Consider the following 12,704-nt stretch of genomic DNA (forward strand, 5'->3'; position numbering starts at 1 on the left):
TCCTTAGGACATGCTTTGTTGAGATCGGTAAAGTCTATGCAGACTATCCACTTCCCATTTTTCTTACCTACAACGACGACGTTAGCTAACCAATCAGGATATTTTACCTCCCTTACCTTGCCGGTGTCAATCAGCTTTTGGACTTCGTCGTTAATGATTTGATTTCGCTCGGGAGCGAATTTACATCTCTTCTATTTGACTGGCTTATGGTTGGGGTCAACGTTGAGTCTGTGTGTGATCACGTCGGGATCTATCCCTGTGACGTCCTCATGGGACCATGCAAAACAGTCAGCGTTAGCTTTCAAAAAATCTATTACCTGTTGACTGATGTCGGGAGATAACACAGCTCCTATTTTGACGGTCTGATCTGGGTTACTGGGGTCTAAAACGACCTCATCCACTTGCTGCTCGTCAAAGTGTACAGAAAAGGCAATTTGCGTCAGATGTGAGGCGCCTATTTGCGTCGGACTCCGGTACGACGCCAAAGGCCTCGACGCAAATGACCCAGAAATGATCTGCGTCGTATGCGGAAACGACGCAAATGGTTGAGCTATTTGCGTCGCACATTTATATGGTGCGACGCAGATGGCTCTCCCCACCCCACTTCAAAGGGTAAAAAGGGTAATGTGTGTCGCACATCGCCTAGGGTGCGACGTAGATGATTGATTTGCGTCGCACCTTGGGCTACGTGCGACGCAAATTGCAATTTTATTTTATTAAAAAAACTAACGAATGCAGGAAAAGGAATGCAGGACATCCACTTAGAATGATAGTGGCGTGCAGTAATTGAAAAGGAAATGAATTTGGCAAATGGGAATCACAACCAGACCTATAACTAACTTCAAGAAGATAAAATATAATTTGGCAAATGGCAATCACAAATGGAGAAGATAAAATTACAAACTAACATCAACAGCCTCTAGATCTATAATTTCAAGAAGAAAAAAATATTACCATTACAATTAACATCAGATCTATAACTAAAACATACAAAAAAATAAGAAATTCTAACCCTAACCAGAAGATGAAGGGGAGATAAAATTACAAATAAAAATAAAAAAACGCAATCCAGATCTTTGAGAATTTCTTGTAATTTCATAGCAATCCATATCTTCACCTCAAACGCAACAACAAGATTTCGAGAAGAACCAGATCTGAAAACGAGAAAAGATTAAGAATCAAAATTCAAAATCAAAGTTCATCGGAAAATACCATCCTCTTACTGAAGATTTCAGATCTGAAAACGAGAAAAGATAAACAAAAAAATCAGAATACCATCGATTGCGTTTGAGTTTGCTGTGAAACGAAACCCCTTCACAACATCCGCCAGCCCAAAACTCAATTCGCAGCACCCCAGTTGCCGCCCCTGACTGCACCCGCGCCCAGCCACCGCACAAATCACCACCTGACCTCCGACCTTGCCTAACCCACCCTCCCCGCCTGAGCTTTATCGACGCCGTGCCACAAAATCGCCAGCACCACAAACCCCCTCCTTCTCCCCTGCTTCGCCTCCATTTTCAGATCTGTAACCGAATGAAACGAAAAGAATTTTGGGAAAATTTCGGCGAGTGAAACGAGAGAAGGAAAACGAATGAAATGAAACGAAAAGAATTGAGAGAGGTTATAGAGAGTTAAATTTCGACGAACGAGGAAGAGAGAGAGGGAGAGGGGGAGACCGGGAGAGAGAGGTGGAGAGGGGGAGAGAGAGACGCGGCCAAGATGTTTAGGTTGAGAGTATTTTAGGGTTTGGGAAAATTAAAAGGAGAGGGAGAGGTTATAAATTATTTTGGGCTGATGTGCGTCGGATGGGCCAAGGGGTCCGACGCACATTACCCTTTTGCAACGCACATTTATACTGTGCGACGCACATTGGGAACGAATCTCTCCAACTGGTGCGTGGAATATGCGTTGCACATTCGCAACAAACGACGCACATTGTTAATTTGCGTCGCATGTGAGGAGGGTACGACGCATATTTTTGTGATTTGCGTCGCACAGCTCCCCACATGCGACGCAAATCCTAACTGTGCGTCGTTTCCGTTTAAGTGCGACGCAATTGAGGGGACGCAAATCGTCCTTTTTCTACTAGTGCTTGTTCTCCCAACGCCTGCATCTGTAATTGCTATGCTTCTGCTTTCCTGGGTTTGAGAGACGTCTTGTAACATTCTCTGGCGATCCGTCTGTCCCCTTTGATCTCTTGCACTCCCCATTTTGTGGGGAACTTTAAAGATTGATGGAACGATGAGGGGACAGCCTTCATGCTATGGATCCACGGCATGCCTAAAATCACATTATGAGAGGAAGGGCAGTCAATGACATAAAATTTAGTTGGCATATTAACTCCCTTGGCGAAGGTGGGCAGAGTCACTTCTCCCATAGTATGCTTGGACTCTCCACTGAATCCGACAAGGACAGTAGACTTTCGAACGACATCACGCTCATCGATTCCCATGTCCTCTAGAGGGCCTCTCAGTAGGATGTTTGCTGAACTGCCATTGTCCACTAACATACGTTTAAGTAAGCAATTACTGACATTTAGATATATTACCAGAACGTCGTGATGTATGTCCCTGTCGTCGCCGAGATCGGCGTCATCAAAAGTGATTGGCATAGCCTCCAACTCAGCGTCACGGGGGTGACGGATCGGAGCTCCTTTGGGACGGCGTCTTGATTTGGGCCATCTCGCGCATGTCGTTTGGCTGCAGAGTATGTTAGTCCATAAATATCTGAACCACCGCTAATAACGTTAATTACCTTGACATGGGGTGGTGATGACGGCGGTTGACGTCAGTCGTCATTTTTTGACACCGTCTGCTTCCCTTTCTCCGTCAACAGGTCCTTAAGATATCCTTGCTTCAGCAGGTGGGACACCTCTCGCCTCAAGGCGACGCATTCGTCAGTATGATGCCCATGGTCTCCATGGAACTCGCACCATTTGGATTTGTCGCGATGGGTCGTCTGCTTTTCGTTCCTGAAAGGCCATTTAAGAGCAGAACCTAAAGAGTGCAAAGTATTAATGATACCTCCCATGGTGACGTTGAAACCATATTCGCTTAGCTTGGGGGGGAGGCCAGGATCATTTTTCCAATCGCTGGCCGACCCGACATGACGGACGCTATGGACCTGCTGCGGGCGCTCATAAGGTTTTTGACGCCATGACGCTTGTTTGTTGGACGCTGCCTTCCGGCTGTCAGCATTGGCATAAGCCTTTCTGGACTGCATGTCTTCCTCCAGCCTGATTTGGGCCAATGCCTTGGCTTGAGCATCTTCGAACGTCGGACAGGGATATTTGGTCAGCTCCTTGTAGAGGTCTGATTCTTCATCTAAGCCGCGTCTGAACGCTTCGATGACCGTCCGAGCATCGCAATTTGGGATGGACACCTTTTCCCTGTTAAACCTGTTCACAAATTCTTTAAGAGACTCGTCAGATTTTTGCACAATCCTATGTATGTCGCTAGCTTGTTTTTCCATTTTGCGACTACTAGCAAACTGCATATTAAAAATGTTAACTAATTGGGCAAAAGAAGAGATAGTCCCATTATTGAGATTAATGAACCACTGCAAAGCTGGCCCGGTCAGTGTTGAACCAAATCCTTTGCATATGCACGCTTCCCGCATATTCTTTGGGATTGAAATGGTGATCATCCTTTGCTTGTATTGAGCGACATGGTCGTTGGGATCTGCGGTGCCATCATATAGCTTCATGGTCGGGACAGAGAACCGCTTGGGCACCTCGATCAGCGCAATGGGATCTGCAAAAGGAGAATCAGCATAACTGTTAGGGGTAGCTTTTTTCATAGGCCTGGGGACACCAGGGATGCGAGCGATCATGTCTTCTAATTGCTGAAGACGCTGCTGGATAGGATTATCAAGACGGCCTTGGACGGGCTCCTTTGGAGGATCAGCGCCGTCATTTTCGCCGCCGTCGATGTCTTCCTTTTCCGAATCATCAGCATCTTCGGGATCAGCACGATTCACCGGAGTCTCGAACTCGTCGCCATCCAGATCTGGCATCTTGGAGACGCCACGGACATTGCAAGGCTTAGGCTTCTTTGAAGTCTTCTTGGCGGACTTCAGGCTCTGGATTTCCATGCACGATGCGACAGAGCTCTCCTTCAACGCTGTCATCTCCGCTTTGACGCGATTGACCTCGTCAATAACCTCCTGGGTGGTGACCCATTGTCCTGCCATTGAAAACACGAAAAAGTGGAAGAGCAGGAAGAAATATAACGAAATTATGTGATTGCCAATAGATGTATAAAGATCTTGCTGTGGCCCCACGGTGGGCGCCAAATTGTTTATGCCGATTTTGTACCAAGTACTAAAAAGGTTAAGGTGCCAACAACTAGATCAATATATGAACAGCAATCAACATTATTAAAAAAATAAACGACGTAAGTTGAATAAAGCAATAAAAGGAACAGAAAATTATTGACGCGGAAAACCCGAAAAGGGAAAAACCGCGGGTGATGCTCTTGATCACCAATCCACTAATATGATGTCGGCATCGTACAAATATCGAACAATGTAAAGAACTTTGTTCTTTGTTACAAGGGGAATTATAGTAGTAAAGAAGATGGTGAATGTTCTATTCTAGATGCTTAGAGAGAGAGATAAATAACTAGCTACTTTTCTAGGTTTACATGATATATATACACTTAGGAGAATCTCCGCCAACTGAGCTTGTGAGTGGCTCCATTATCTTAGCGCCATGTCAGCACAAATCCCCCTCAAATCTCAACAACTTAACTGCCACGTTTTGAACTAGTCTTCCCCATTTTGGCGGCCCATCTTCAACTCTCTCTTTTTTGAATCTTTTACAATCTAGCGCCAAGTTGTTGAATCTTGGGCCCAATAGGAACTCCATTTCAGCAGCTCCATCGAGTCTTCCAAAGTCCAATACTCCTTGAGTTCTTCAAAGTCTTTAAAAAACCTGATTCACTAACATCAACACTTGTAGAATATTAGTCGTAATAAATTTGTCTTTGTTATTTATAATATTTAAAACTTAGGGTCAACAATCACATTTTTCTTATTGGGCTTGGGTCTTAATTAGGGGACATTTTTCAATTTGAGGGGTTTGATTTGCCAACGCTAGTAGGACTTAGATTGCACTTTCATAATAAGAATCCGTCTTTTTAGCGTCTGAATTTACCGTCCGACAATCCAAGCAGACACTAAATTCAAATTTTACCGTCCGATTCAAGGCAGACGCAAATTAGCATCCGCTTATTTAGCTTTAGCGTCCGTTCTTTAAAACAGACGTAAATTAGCATCCGTTTTGGTATTTATCGTCCGTTTAGCAGATGCTAAAAGTGGATTTTTTTAAAAAAAAAAGTACAACAGTTACCGTCCGTCCTCGTTTATTTACCGTTTGGTTGGCGGATGGTAAAAGCTGTAACATTAGAAAACCACTTCAGAATTTTAGATCTCCTCGTCTCTCTCATTCAACCACACAAACAGGGGGAGCTTCTGTTGACTTATGTTTGTGTATGTATGAATTTATGTTAACTTATGTTAGTGTATGTATGAATTTCTAATTAATGCAAACAGGTCTTTAGTGCAGAATTCGGCGCATTAGCGGACATCTTGAGTATATTTTGTTGGAAAATGAAACAGGTTAAAAAATATTCAAATACTACAACTCAGATTTATTTTCCAAACAAAAAAACAAAACATATTAGCGTCTGCCGTAGTGTAATTAGCGTCCGCTCTAAGCAAAAAAGGAAGAAAATTAATTACAAAAATATGACCAATTAGCGTATGGTAAACTCAAATTAGCGTCCATTACCCCGGATGCTAATTAGTGTCTGCTACGAGCGGGCGCTATTTAGCGTCCGATTAACCGAACGTAAAATACCGTCCGTCTTATGCAGACGCTCATTAACATCCGACTAGAGGCAGATTAGAAATTATAAATAGCGGACGCTATTTACTGTCTACGTAGATTCAGACGCTAAATTTCAAATTTCAGACCCTAGATATTTAGCATCCGCTCCGCGGACGGTATATGGAGAATTAGCGACCAGGAGTTTTGCATCAGCCACGGTGGATGCTAATCTATTTCGCATCCGATCCCGCATTTTTAGCGTCTGATTTTGGCGTATAGAAAGGAGTGACATTCTTGTTGTGTTTGGAATTGTTCTAGAGTGAAACAAGTCTAGAACGGGCACAAGAGGTTGGGTTGGGAAGTTAAACTGCATGTATGGGATGGTGAAACCAGGTGGAGGTCCAATGAGATTGTTCTTCTCACCGATTTTTGACACCCTAAAAGGTTGCTTAGAAGCTGAAGTGTCATTTGAGGTATCCATGGAATGCAGATGGTAAGAAAGAGTGTGGATTGACTTTTTAGCTTACGATAATTCTCCCCTCCTTCTAGCACCAATTATTCCATTATGAAATACATATTTTTGGAATTAATTAACCGTAGGAACTTAAACCACTTCCATACAATTATTTATTTATTTTTGACTCAGAAGGTGACAAATAATGAAGGCCAAAATCTTCGTAAACAATGACAAATACATATCCTCTGAAAAGAAGTGGCCACGCTTCTAAGAGCTGGGGGAGTATTGCGTGAGATTCCGTACCATCTTAATACGAGCTTCTACTATCTCTTTTTGTGCTTATTGTGTGAGAATAAATCTACTAATCAATCCACTTAATTAATTATATTTGATAAGCGATCAGTTTGTTCTAGCTAGAAGTATATTAGTAATTTAATACCCTAAACATATAGCTATTTACCAAACTTACATAACTGCACTCCTCTTCTCTTTACTCAGTTTGAAATTTACGTGAGACATCTTCTTTTACGATCCGTTAGTCTCATTACTAAAACGAGCAACGCATTGAAATCAAAATTCTTTACGCAGGTGATTCATTGTACTCCTAAAAGATAAAGGAAGAGCATAGTTGCCTAACCTATCCTTTGATCTTCTGCGTGCATATGATTACCCGATTAATATGCATGATGCATAAAATATTGATAGGTAACAAAATAAGGAACAAGACATAAATGTAATTTGTAACAGAATCAAAGTAACTAATTACTATATTTTGATTATGTCGACATCAAATGTCACTAGACTTACATATTTCCATTACCTTTATGAGCAAATCGTTTAGCAAAACCACTCTAAGTAGTTTATGCTTATTAAATATTAAAATTCTGAGTGCATTCACATAAAAGTTTATATTTATATCTGTTCCTAAATGATTCAACTGTTTTATGTTATTTGCCAACGTTATAAAACTTTTTTATGTAAGTTATAATAATTCTGATATCAACAGAAAATTTTAACCAGATATACAATATTAACGTATAATGATATAATTGTTTTCGAAATATGAAATTTAAATATTGGAGGACAGTATGAATTATTTTACTCAGTCTTCTATAAATTACATCTCATCGAATGTGACCTATTTGTTTGATAGAGGAAGATGCAAAATTTTCTATTAGAACAAAATAAAAAGTAAAGCAAATCAAACTTCAAGCAGTTTATAAAAGCTGTAATCTTACTTGTGGGTAACCAGGATAATTTGCACTTTTGTGTACATAATAGGAAAAAGTATAGTGGGCTGACTCAAACCCCTATATATTTTGCTTTAAGTTCCTTAATTTTAAATTTTTCTTCCCTGCTTTTTCATTTCATAGCAAAAATTACTACTTACTAGCTCATAACTCCACTAAGTGAACCTAGTTTTTCATATTTCAGCTTAGCTACATAAAATAGATGGTGGGAATTGCTAAGTAATCACCTCATCATCACTTATATTAGTGGAATCCATGGAATTCAAAAACTCGAAGCCGTGTTTTAATTTGCCTAGAACTTCATACAATTTTTGTTATATAAATAGGTACCATATTTTGCATGGCAAATACTGTAATATATACATTCATAAGGTAGCCAAAGAAAGTCATATATCTTGATCTTAACAACAAAAATGAAGAGTTGGAATGGAGTTAAACCATACTTAGCCGTCATCTTTATGCAATTTGGGATTGCAGGGCTAGCCATAATCGCGAAGTTTGCCCTTAACAAAGGTATGAGTCACTACTCGTTTGTAGTTTACAGGCAAGCTGTGGCCGCCATTGTCATCTCTCCTTTCGCCCTCGTTCTCGAAAGGTACTACATGAGCTATATATATGTACATGCTACACCTTTGTTTAGCAATTAGCATTATGCCACTATATATATACTAGTACCGTGCTAGAATGAGGAACAGCATTTGATTGTATATGATATCTTTTTGCAGGAAGGTGAGACCGAATATGAGCGTCTCCATTTTCATCAAGATAGCACTACTCGGTTTGCTAGAGTAAGTATCTCATCCCCTCATGCTTTTAATGCTTTATGTTATTGAAACTCTTTGATAGGCATGTGCAATATTCTTTACAACTTATTTTATGTTTTATGTGGTTGGTTGTGAGAGCATTGTATTATTAACTCGTGGCATAATAAGTGTTAGATTGGAATTCTCATTGACTAGGGTTTTAATTTTGGTGTTCTAAAACTAAAAATATATTTCCCCATGTTTGATCTCGAGGGTAGATGATTAGGATTTGTTGGACCTCTGCATGAGTGACCCTGTGTGAGGGCTTCGTAGCTAAAGGAAATTTTTCTTACTACGGATTCCTGAAAGGGGACCTCAAAAAGAAAAGAAAAAAATATTAAGATAATGCTCTTATCTTTGGTATATCATATTATATATTACTGTGGTAATTAAAAATATTTACATATATGATGCTTATATCCAATGTAGGCAAATCTCTTAACTTTAACTTGATGTGGTGGGAACTATTAGTAGTGTATTCAAAAGAAGTACAACATGCTTACTGCAATTTGACTATTAAAATCAACTTTTGTAATGCAGGCCAGTAATCGATCAAAACCTCTATTATGCGGGCATGCAGTACACGACAGCTACATTTGTTTCTGCATTAAGCAACACTGTTCCAGCCTTAACTTTTATCATGGCTTGGATTTTCAGGTACACTATAGATATATTTCACTGATTTGATTGGGTTTAACGATATATACTCCAACCCATTGTGTGTTTGATTTGGGTGTTTAATTTGGAACAATAGGCTTGAAAAGGTGAATTTAAGGGAAGTTCGGAGTTTGGCGAAGGTAGGTGGAACAATGGTGACAATTGGAGGAGCAACAATAATGACTCTTGTTAAAGGTCCAGGAGTCAAATTGCCATGGATTAAAAGAGATTATAATCATGTTACTAATACTTCTTATCATCAAGACCCTATTAAGGGTGCTATTATGATCACTTCTGGTTGTATGGGTTGGGCAGCCTTTGTCATTTTACAAGTAAGCATTCAATTTATCTCATATATATTCAACACACCCACCAAAAAAGAAAAATAGTTTGTGTGTCTTTAAAAACAATTCCAACTCAAAATTATCCCTAAATTGGGCATGTATTATCAAAACATAAAGAAATAGTGGTGTTAAATGTGGCCTTAATCATTTAGGCTTTTTTTCATTTCACTTCAGTTTAAACTTTTTAATTATGCGAGTAATTTAAGCATCTATACTAATATATTAAAAGGCGTTCCTAAGAACGTATATGTGCCACGTGTCACCCTCCCTCATCCAATAACATTATATCCGCGTCTTTTTATATAGTAAAAAAAAAAAAAAAAAAAATGTTTACGTAAAGATTCGAACCCATAACCTCAAGTATGAAAGTAAGAAATCCAACCATTACTCCACCATACCATTATTGATTTTGTAATCAAAATTAATGATCACATATGAATGGAAAACGTTTGAAATACATATAATGAATAAGATGATTTTTTTTAAATGAGTATGAGAATACTTATTTAACTACGAATAAATTATAGCAAAGAGAAAATCCGGGGCATCGCCCGGGCCTAAATACTAGTTTTATTATTAAAAAACGTCAGGACCTAATTTTATTGCTCAATAAAGTGGAAATAACCAAGGTAATTAGTGACATTAATTCTTAATAATTTTAATTTAAACACTATTTATATGATATTTTTTTTAACAAATCCTAATCTAAATCATACAACTAACATTTACTTTTATTTATATAGTCATTTTCTCAGTGGAAATTTAACAGCAATTTTTTTTGTCATTTTAACAACATAAAGTATTTTCCAAAATGCACCCATTCCAAATTATTAATTCAGAATTGGAAATTACTTTCTGAAAAAATCCAACAAACAAAAGATTATTCGATGCATAATTAATTTTTGAATGATTACCATCAAAATTATCTCGTTTCCTAGTTTTACGTAAGATGTCTTAAAATATTGAGCTCTATTTTATTTTCTTGGCCAGGCTATTACATTGAGATCATACCCAGCTGAAATGTCCCTAACCGCGCTGATGTGCTTTGCGGGTGCCGTAGAAGGTGGTATAATTGCACTTATTATGGAACGTAACACTTCCATTTGGTCACTCCACTGGGATCCCAAGTTATTAGCTTATATCTACAGTGTAAGTCTTTGTTTAGCAATTAGCATTGAAACATAACAAAATTTAGAGTAATTAATCCTACAAGTGTGTTATTTTTAACATAGCTTGGAACATTACTGGCACAGGAAAATTATGAGATATATATAAATAAAACACTCATGTCACTTGACCCATATAAATGAGATAAAAGGCTCTAACATTATTTATTGGATGGTGGCTTTTCACCGATTATTGGGCATCTAATTTTTTTGGTTATATATAACCCGATATATGTAGTCATGCCACGTGATTGATATTAATGAGATAAAAGGCTCTGACATTATTCTTGTTATTATTATAGGGAGTAGTTTGTTCGGCGATTGGATTTTTTTTGCAAGGAAAGATAATGCAAGAAAAAGGCCCTGTTTTTGTGACCGCTTTTAATCCGTTAAGCATGGTTATTGTCGCTATCCTTGGGTCCTTCATCCTAGCTGAGCAACTTACTCTGGGCAGGTACTGATTGTTTGCTTAATCTAATAAACAAAACTTAATACAATTGGTACCATGAATGGATATAATTAAATTATATTTATAAGAATCCGCTTGCACTTGGAATGAAAATGTCAATAAAGCAACTTTTAGCATATAAATACACATATTATAAGGAAAATGTTGTAAGGAATCCTAGAGGCCAAGTGGAATGAGAAAAAAAAATATTATACTTGTCAAATTTCAAAGATTATGGCTATATTCAGTTCACCATATTTTTACTTATTTCAGATCTAATCAGATCATATCAGAAAAAATAAGTTCAGATCAGATTAGATCAGAAAAAATAAGTTCAGATCAGATCAGATAAGTTCAAATCAGAAAATTTCAGGTGAACTAAACATAGCCATATCAATGGTCCATGCGTAATCTTATCTTAAACTTTAAAATGAGTACTAGGTTAGGAAATGTACTTAATGATGCTTATACTTCCTGAGTAGCTTAACTCATAATACGAATACAAGTTTTAGTTTTCAATTTGTTTTGCTTATACTTAACTCTTAGGCTACGTATACCACAACCCATACTATGAACATACACAAGTTTTAGTTTTCGATTAGTGAGCGTCCTGAACGATGTCACGTATTTTTATTTTTCATAACTGTTTGTCTGATAATGTAAAATTGACATTATGACATATAAGTAATTGCATAATTTTTAAAAAATAAACTCTTAAAAGTTTGGGTATGAAAACAATAGCTTAACTTTTTACAAGGATTAGGGTAATAGTTTATGTCAATAATAGTCTCTTGTTATTATCATTAAAAGGTTAGCTATCTAACTACTTGTGCAAATCGTTTAATGAGATTTAATTATATGACCTTATGATATGCTATTTTGAAATACTAAACAATGATGTTACGGTGGATTAATGGTTAATCTTTCACTTTTCTTTAAAGGTTACGTGTTCGATAACATGTAACTACACACCATTTTTTTAATTGAGGATTTTACTTGAATAAAACATTTACGTGACAGTTTTAGAGGAGAGTGCCACGTATCACACAAATTTTCTTAGGAAAACCTTTTAATATATGAGTATAGATTTAGTTTGCTAGTAATTTCAATATTTATATGATCCACCTTCATTTATATTTTCCTTATAATATTCTTGCAGGATCACTGGAGCTGTGGTAATAGTTTCAGGACTATATATTGTGATATGGGGGAAGAGCAAGGATAAGGACCAGACGTCGCATAACACGACTGAACAAATTCTGCCAATTGACTCACCAAAGACTAATCAAGGCTCAACTAAAGATGATGCAAGTGTTGATAATGATGTCAACATGCACAAAGAGATCCCTTAGCAATGCAAAGTAAAATTAAAAATATATAATCATAAATCGCAGCTTATCGCCATAAAATTTTGCCTTTTAATTTCTTGCTTTTCCGTTTGTTGTACTTTTATTGTCCGCGGTGATATGAGATTTTTGATATATATATGAGAGCAATGTTATGTTAAATATTGGTATCTTAAATCCTTGGATATTGGGCACGATAATTGCATATGTGTGCGGTTCTTTTGATCTTAAAACCACAATCACAACTAACAAGGGTGGTGCTGCCGTGCTGGATATGTACAATGTGTGATCGAGCTACTAAGTTGCTCTTTTACATATTTTGGATTTTGTATAATCGATGAAAATATGATTAATTTTCATAACATATTGAAAAACTTAAATTTTATATTAAGGATCCAATTTT

At 37.7% G+C, this 12,704-nt stretch overlaps 2 protein-coding genes across 2 annotated transcripts; one reads left to right on the top strand and one right to left on the bottom strand.

Moving 5' to 3' along the window:
- Positions 1 to 2,787: 2,787 nt before the first annotated feature.
- Positions 2,788 to 4,191, bottom strand: LOC104886992 (uncharacterized). Its single transcript, XM_010671570.1, has one exon. It carries the CDS (start codon positions 4,189 to 4,191, stop codon positions 2,788 to 2,790), a length of 1,404 nt encoding a protein of 467 aa, XP_010669872.1.
- A 2,019-nt stretch (positions 4,192 to 6,210) lies between these two features.
- On the top strand, positions 6,211 to 12,442 carry LOC104886991 (WAT1-related protein At2g39510). The gene is made up of 8 exons (XM_019248145.3): positions 6,211 to 6,323; positions 7,914 to 8,132; positions 8,263 to 8,325; positions 8,881 to 8,997; positions 9,095 to 9,329; positions 10,332 to 10,490; positions 10,810 to 10,961; positions 12,115 to 12,442. Exons 1-8 carry the CDS (start codon positions 6,211 to 6,213, stop codon positions 12,305 to 12,307), a joined length of 1,251 nt encoding a protein of 416 aa, XP_019103690.2. The 3' UTR covers positions 12,308 to 12,442.
- Positions 12,443 to 12,704: the final 262 nt, after the last annotated feature.

This window comes from Beta vulgaris, chromosome 2 (assembly GCF_026745355.1).
Source record: "Beta vulgaris subsp. vulgaris cultivar EL10 chromosome 2, EL10.2, whole genome shotgun sequence".
Classification (NCBI taxonomy): domain Eukaryota; kingdom Viridiplantae; phylum Streptophyta; class Magnoliopsida; order Caryophyllales; family Amaranthaceae; genus Beta; species Beta vulgaris.

Bases quoted from the DNA above. Each gene is read 5' to 3' on its own strand.
- LOC104886992 (XM_010671570.1), bottom strand. From the start codon at position 4,191: ATGGCAGGACAATGGGTCACCACCCAGGAGGTTATTGACGAGGTCAAT.
- LOC104886991 (XM_019248145.3), top strand. From the start codon at position 6,211: ATGGTGAAACCAGGTGGAGGTCCAATGAGATTGTTCTTCTCACCGATT. The intron at 8,133-8,262 runs GTACTACATGAG...ATCTTTTTGCAG, and splicing joins TTCGCCCTCGTTCTCGAAAG to GAAGGTGAGACCGAATATGA. The intron at 10,962-12,114 runs GTACTGATTGTT...ATATTCTTGCAG, and splicing joins GAGCAACTTACTCTGGGCAG to GATCACTGGAGCTGTGGTAA.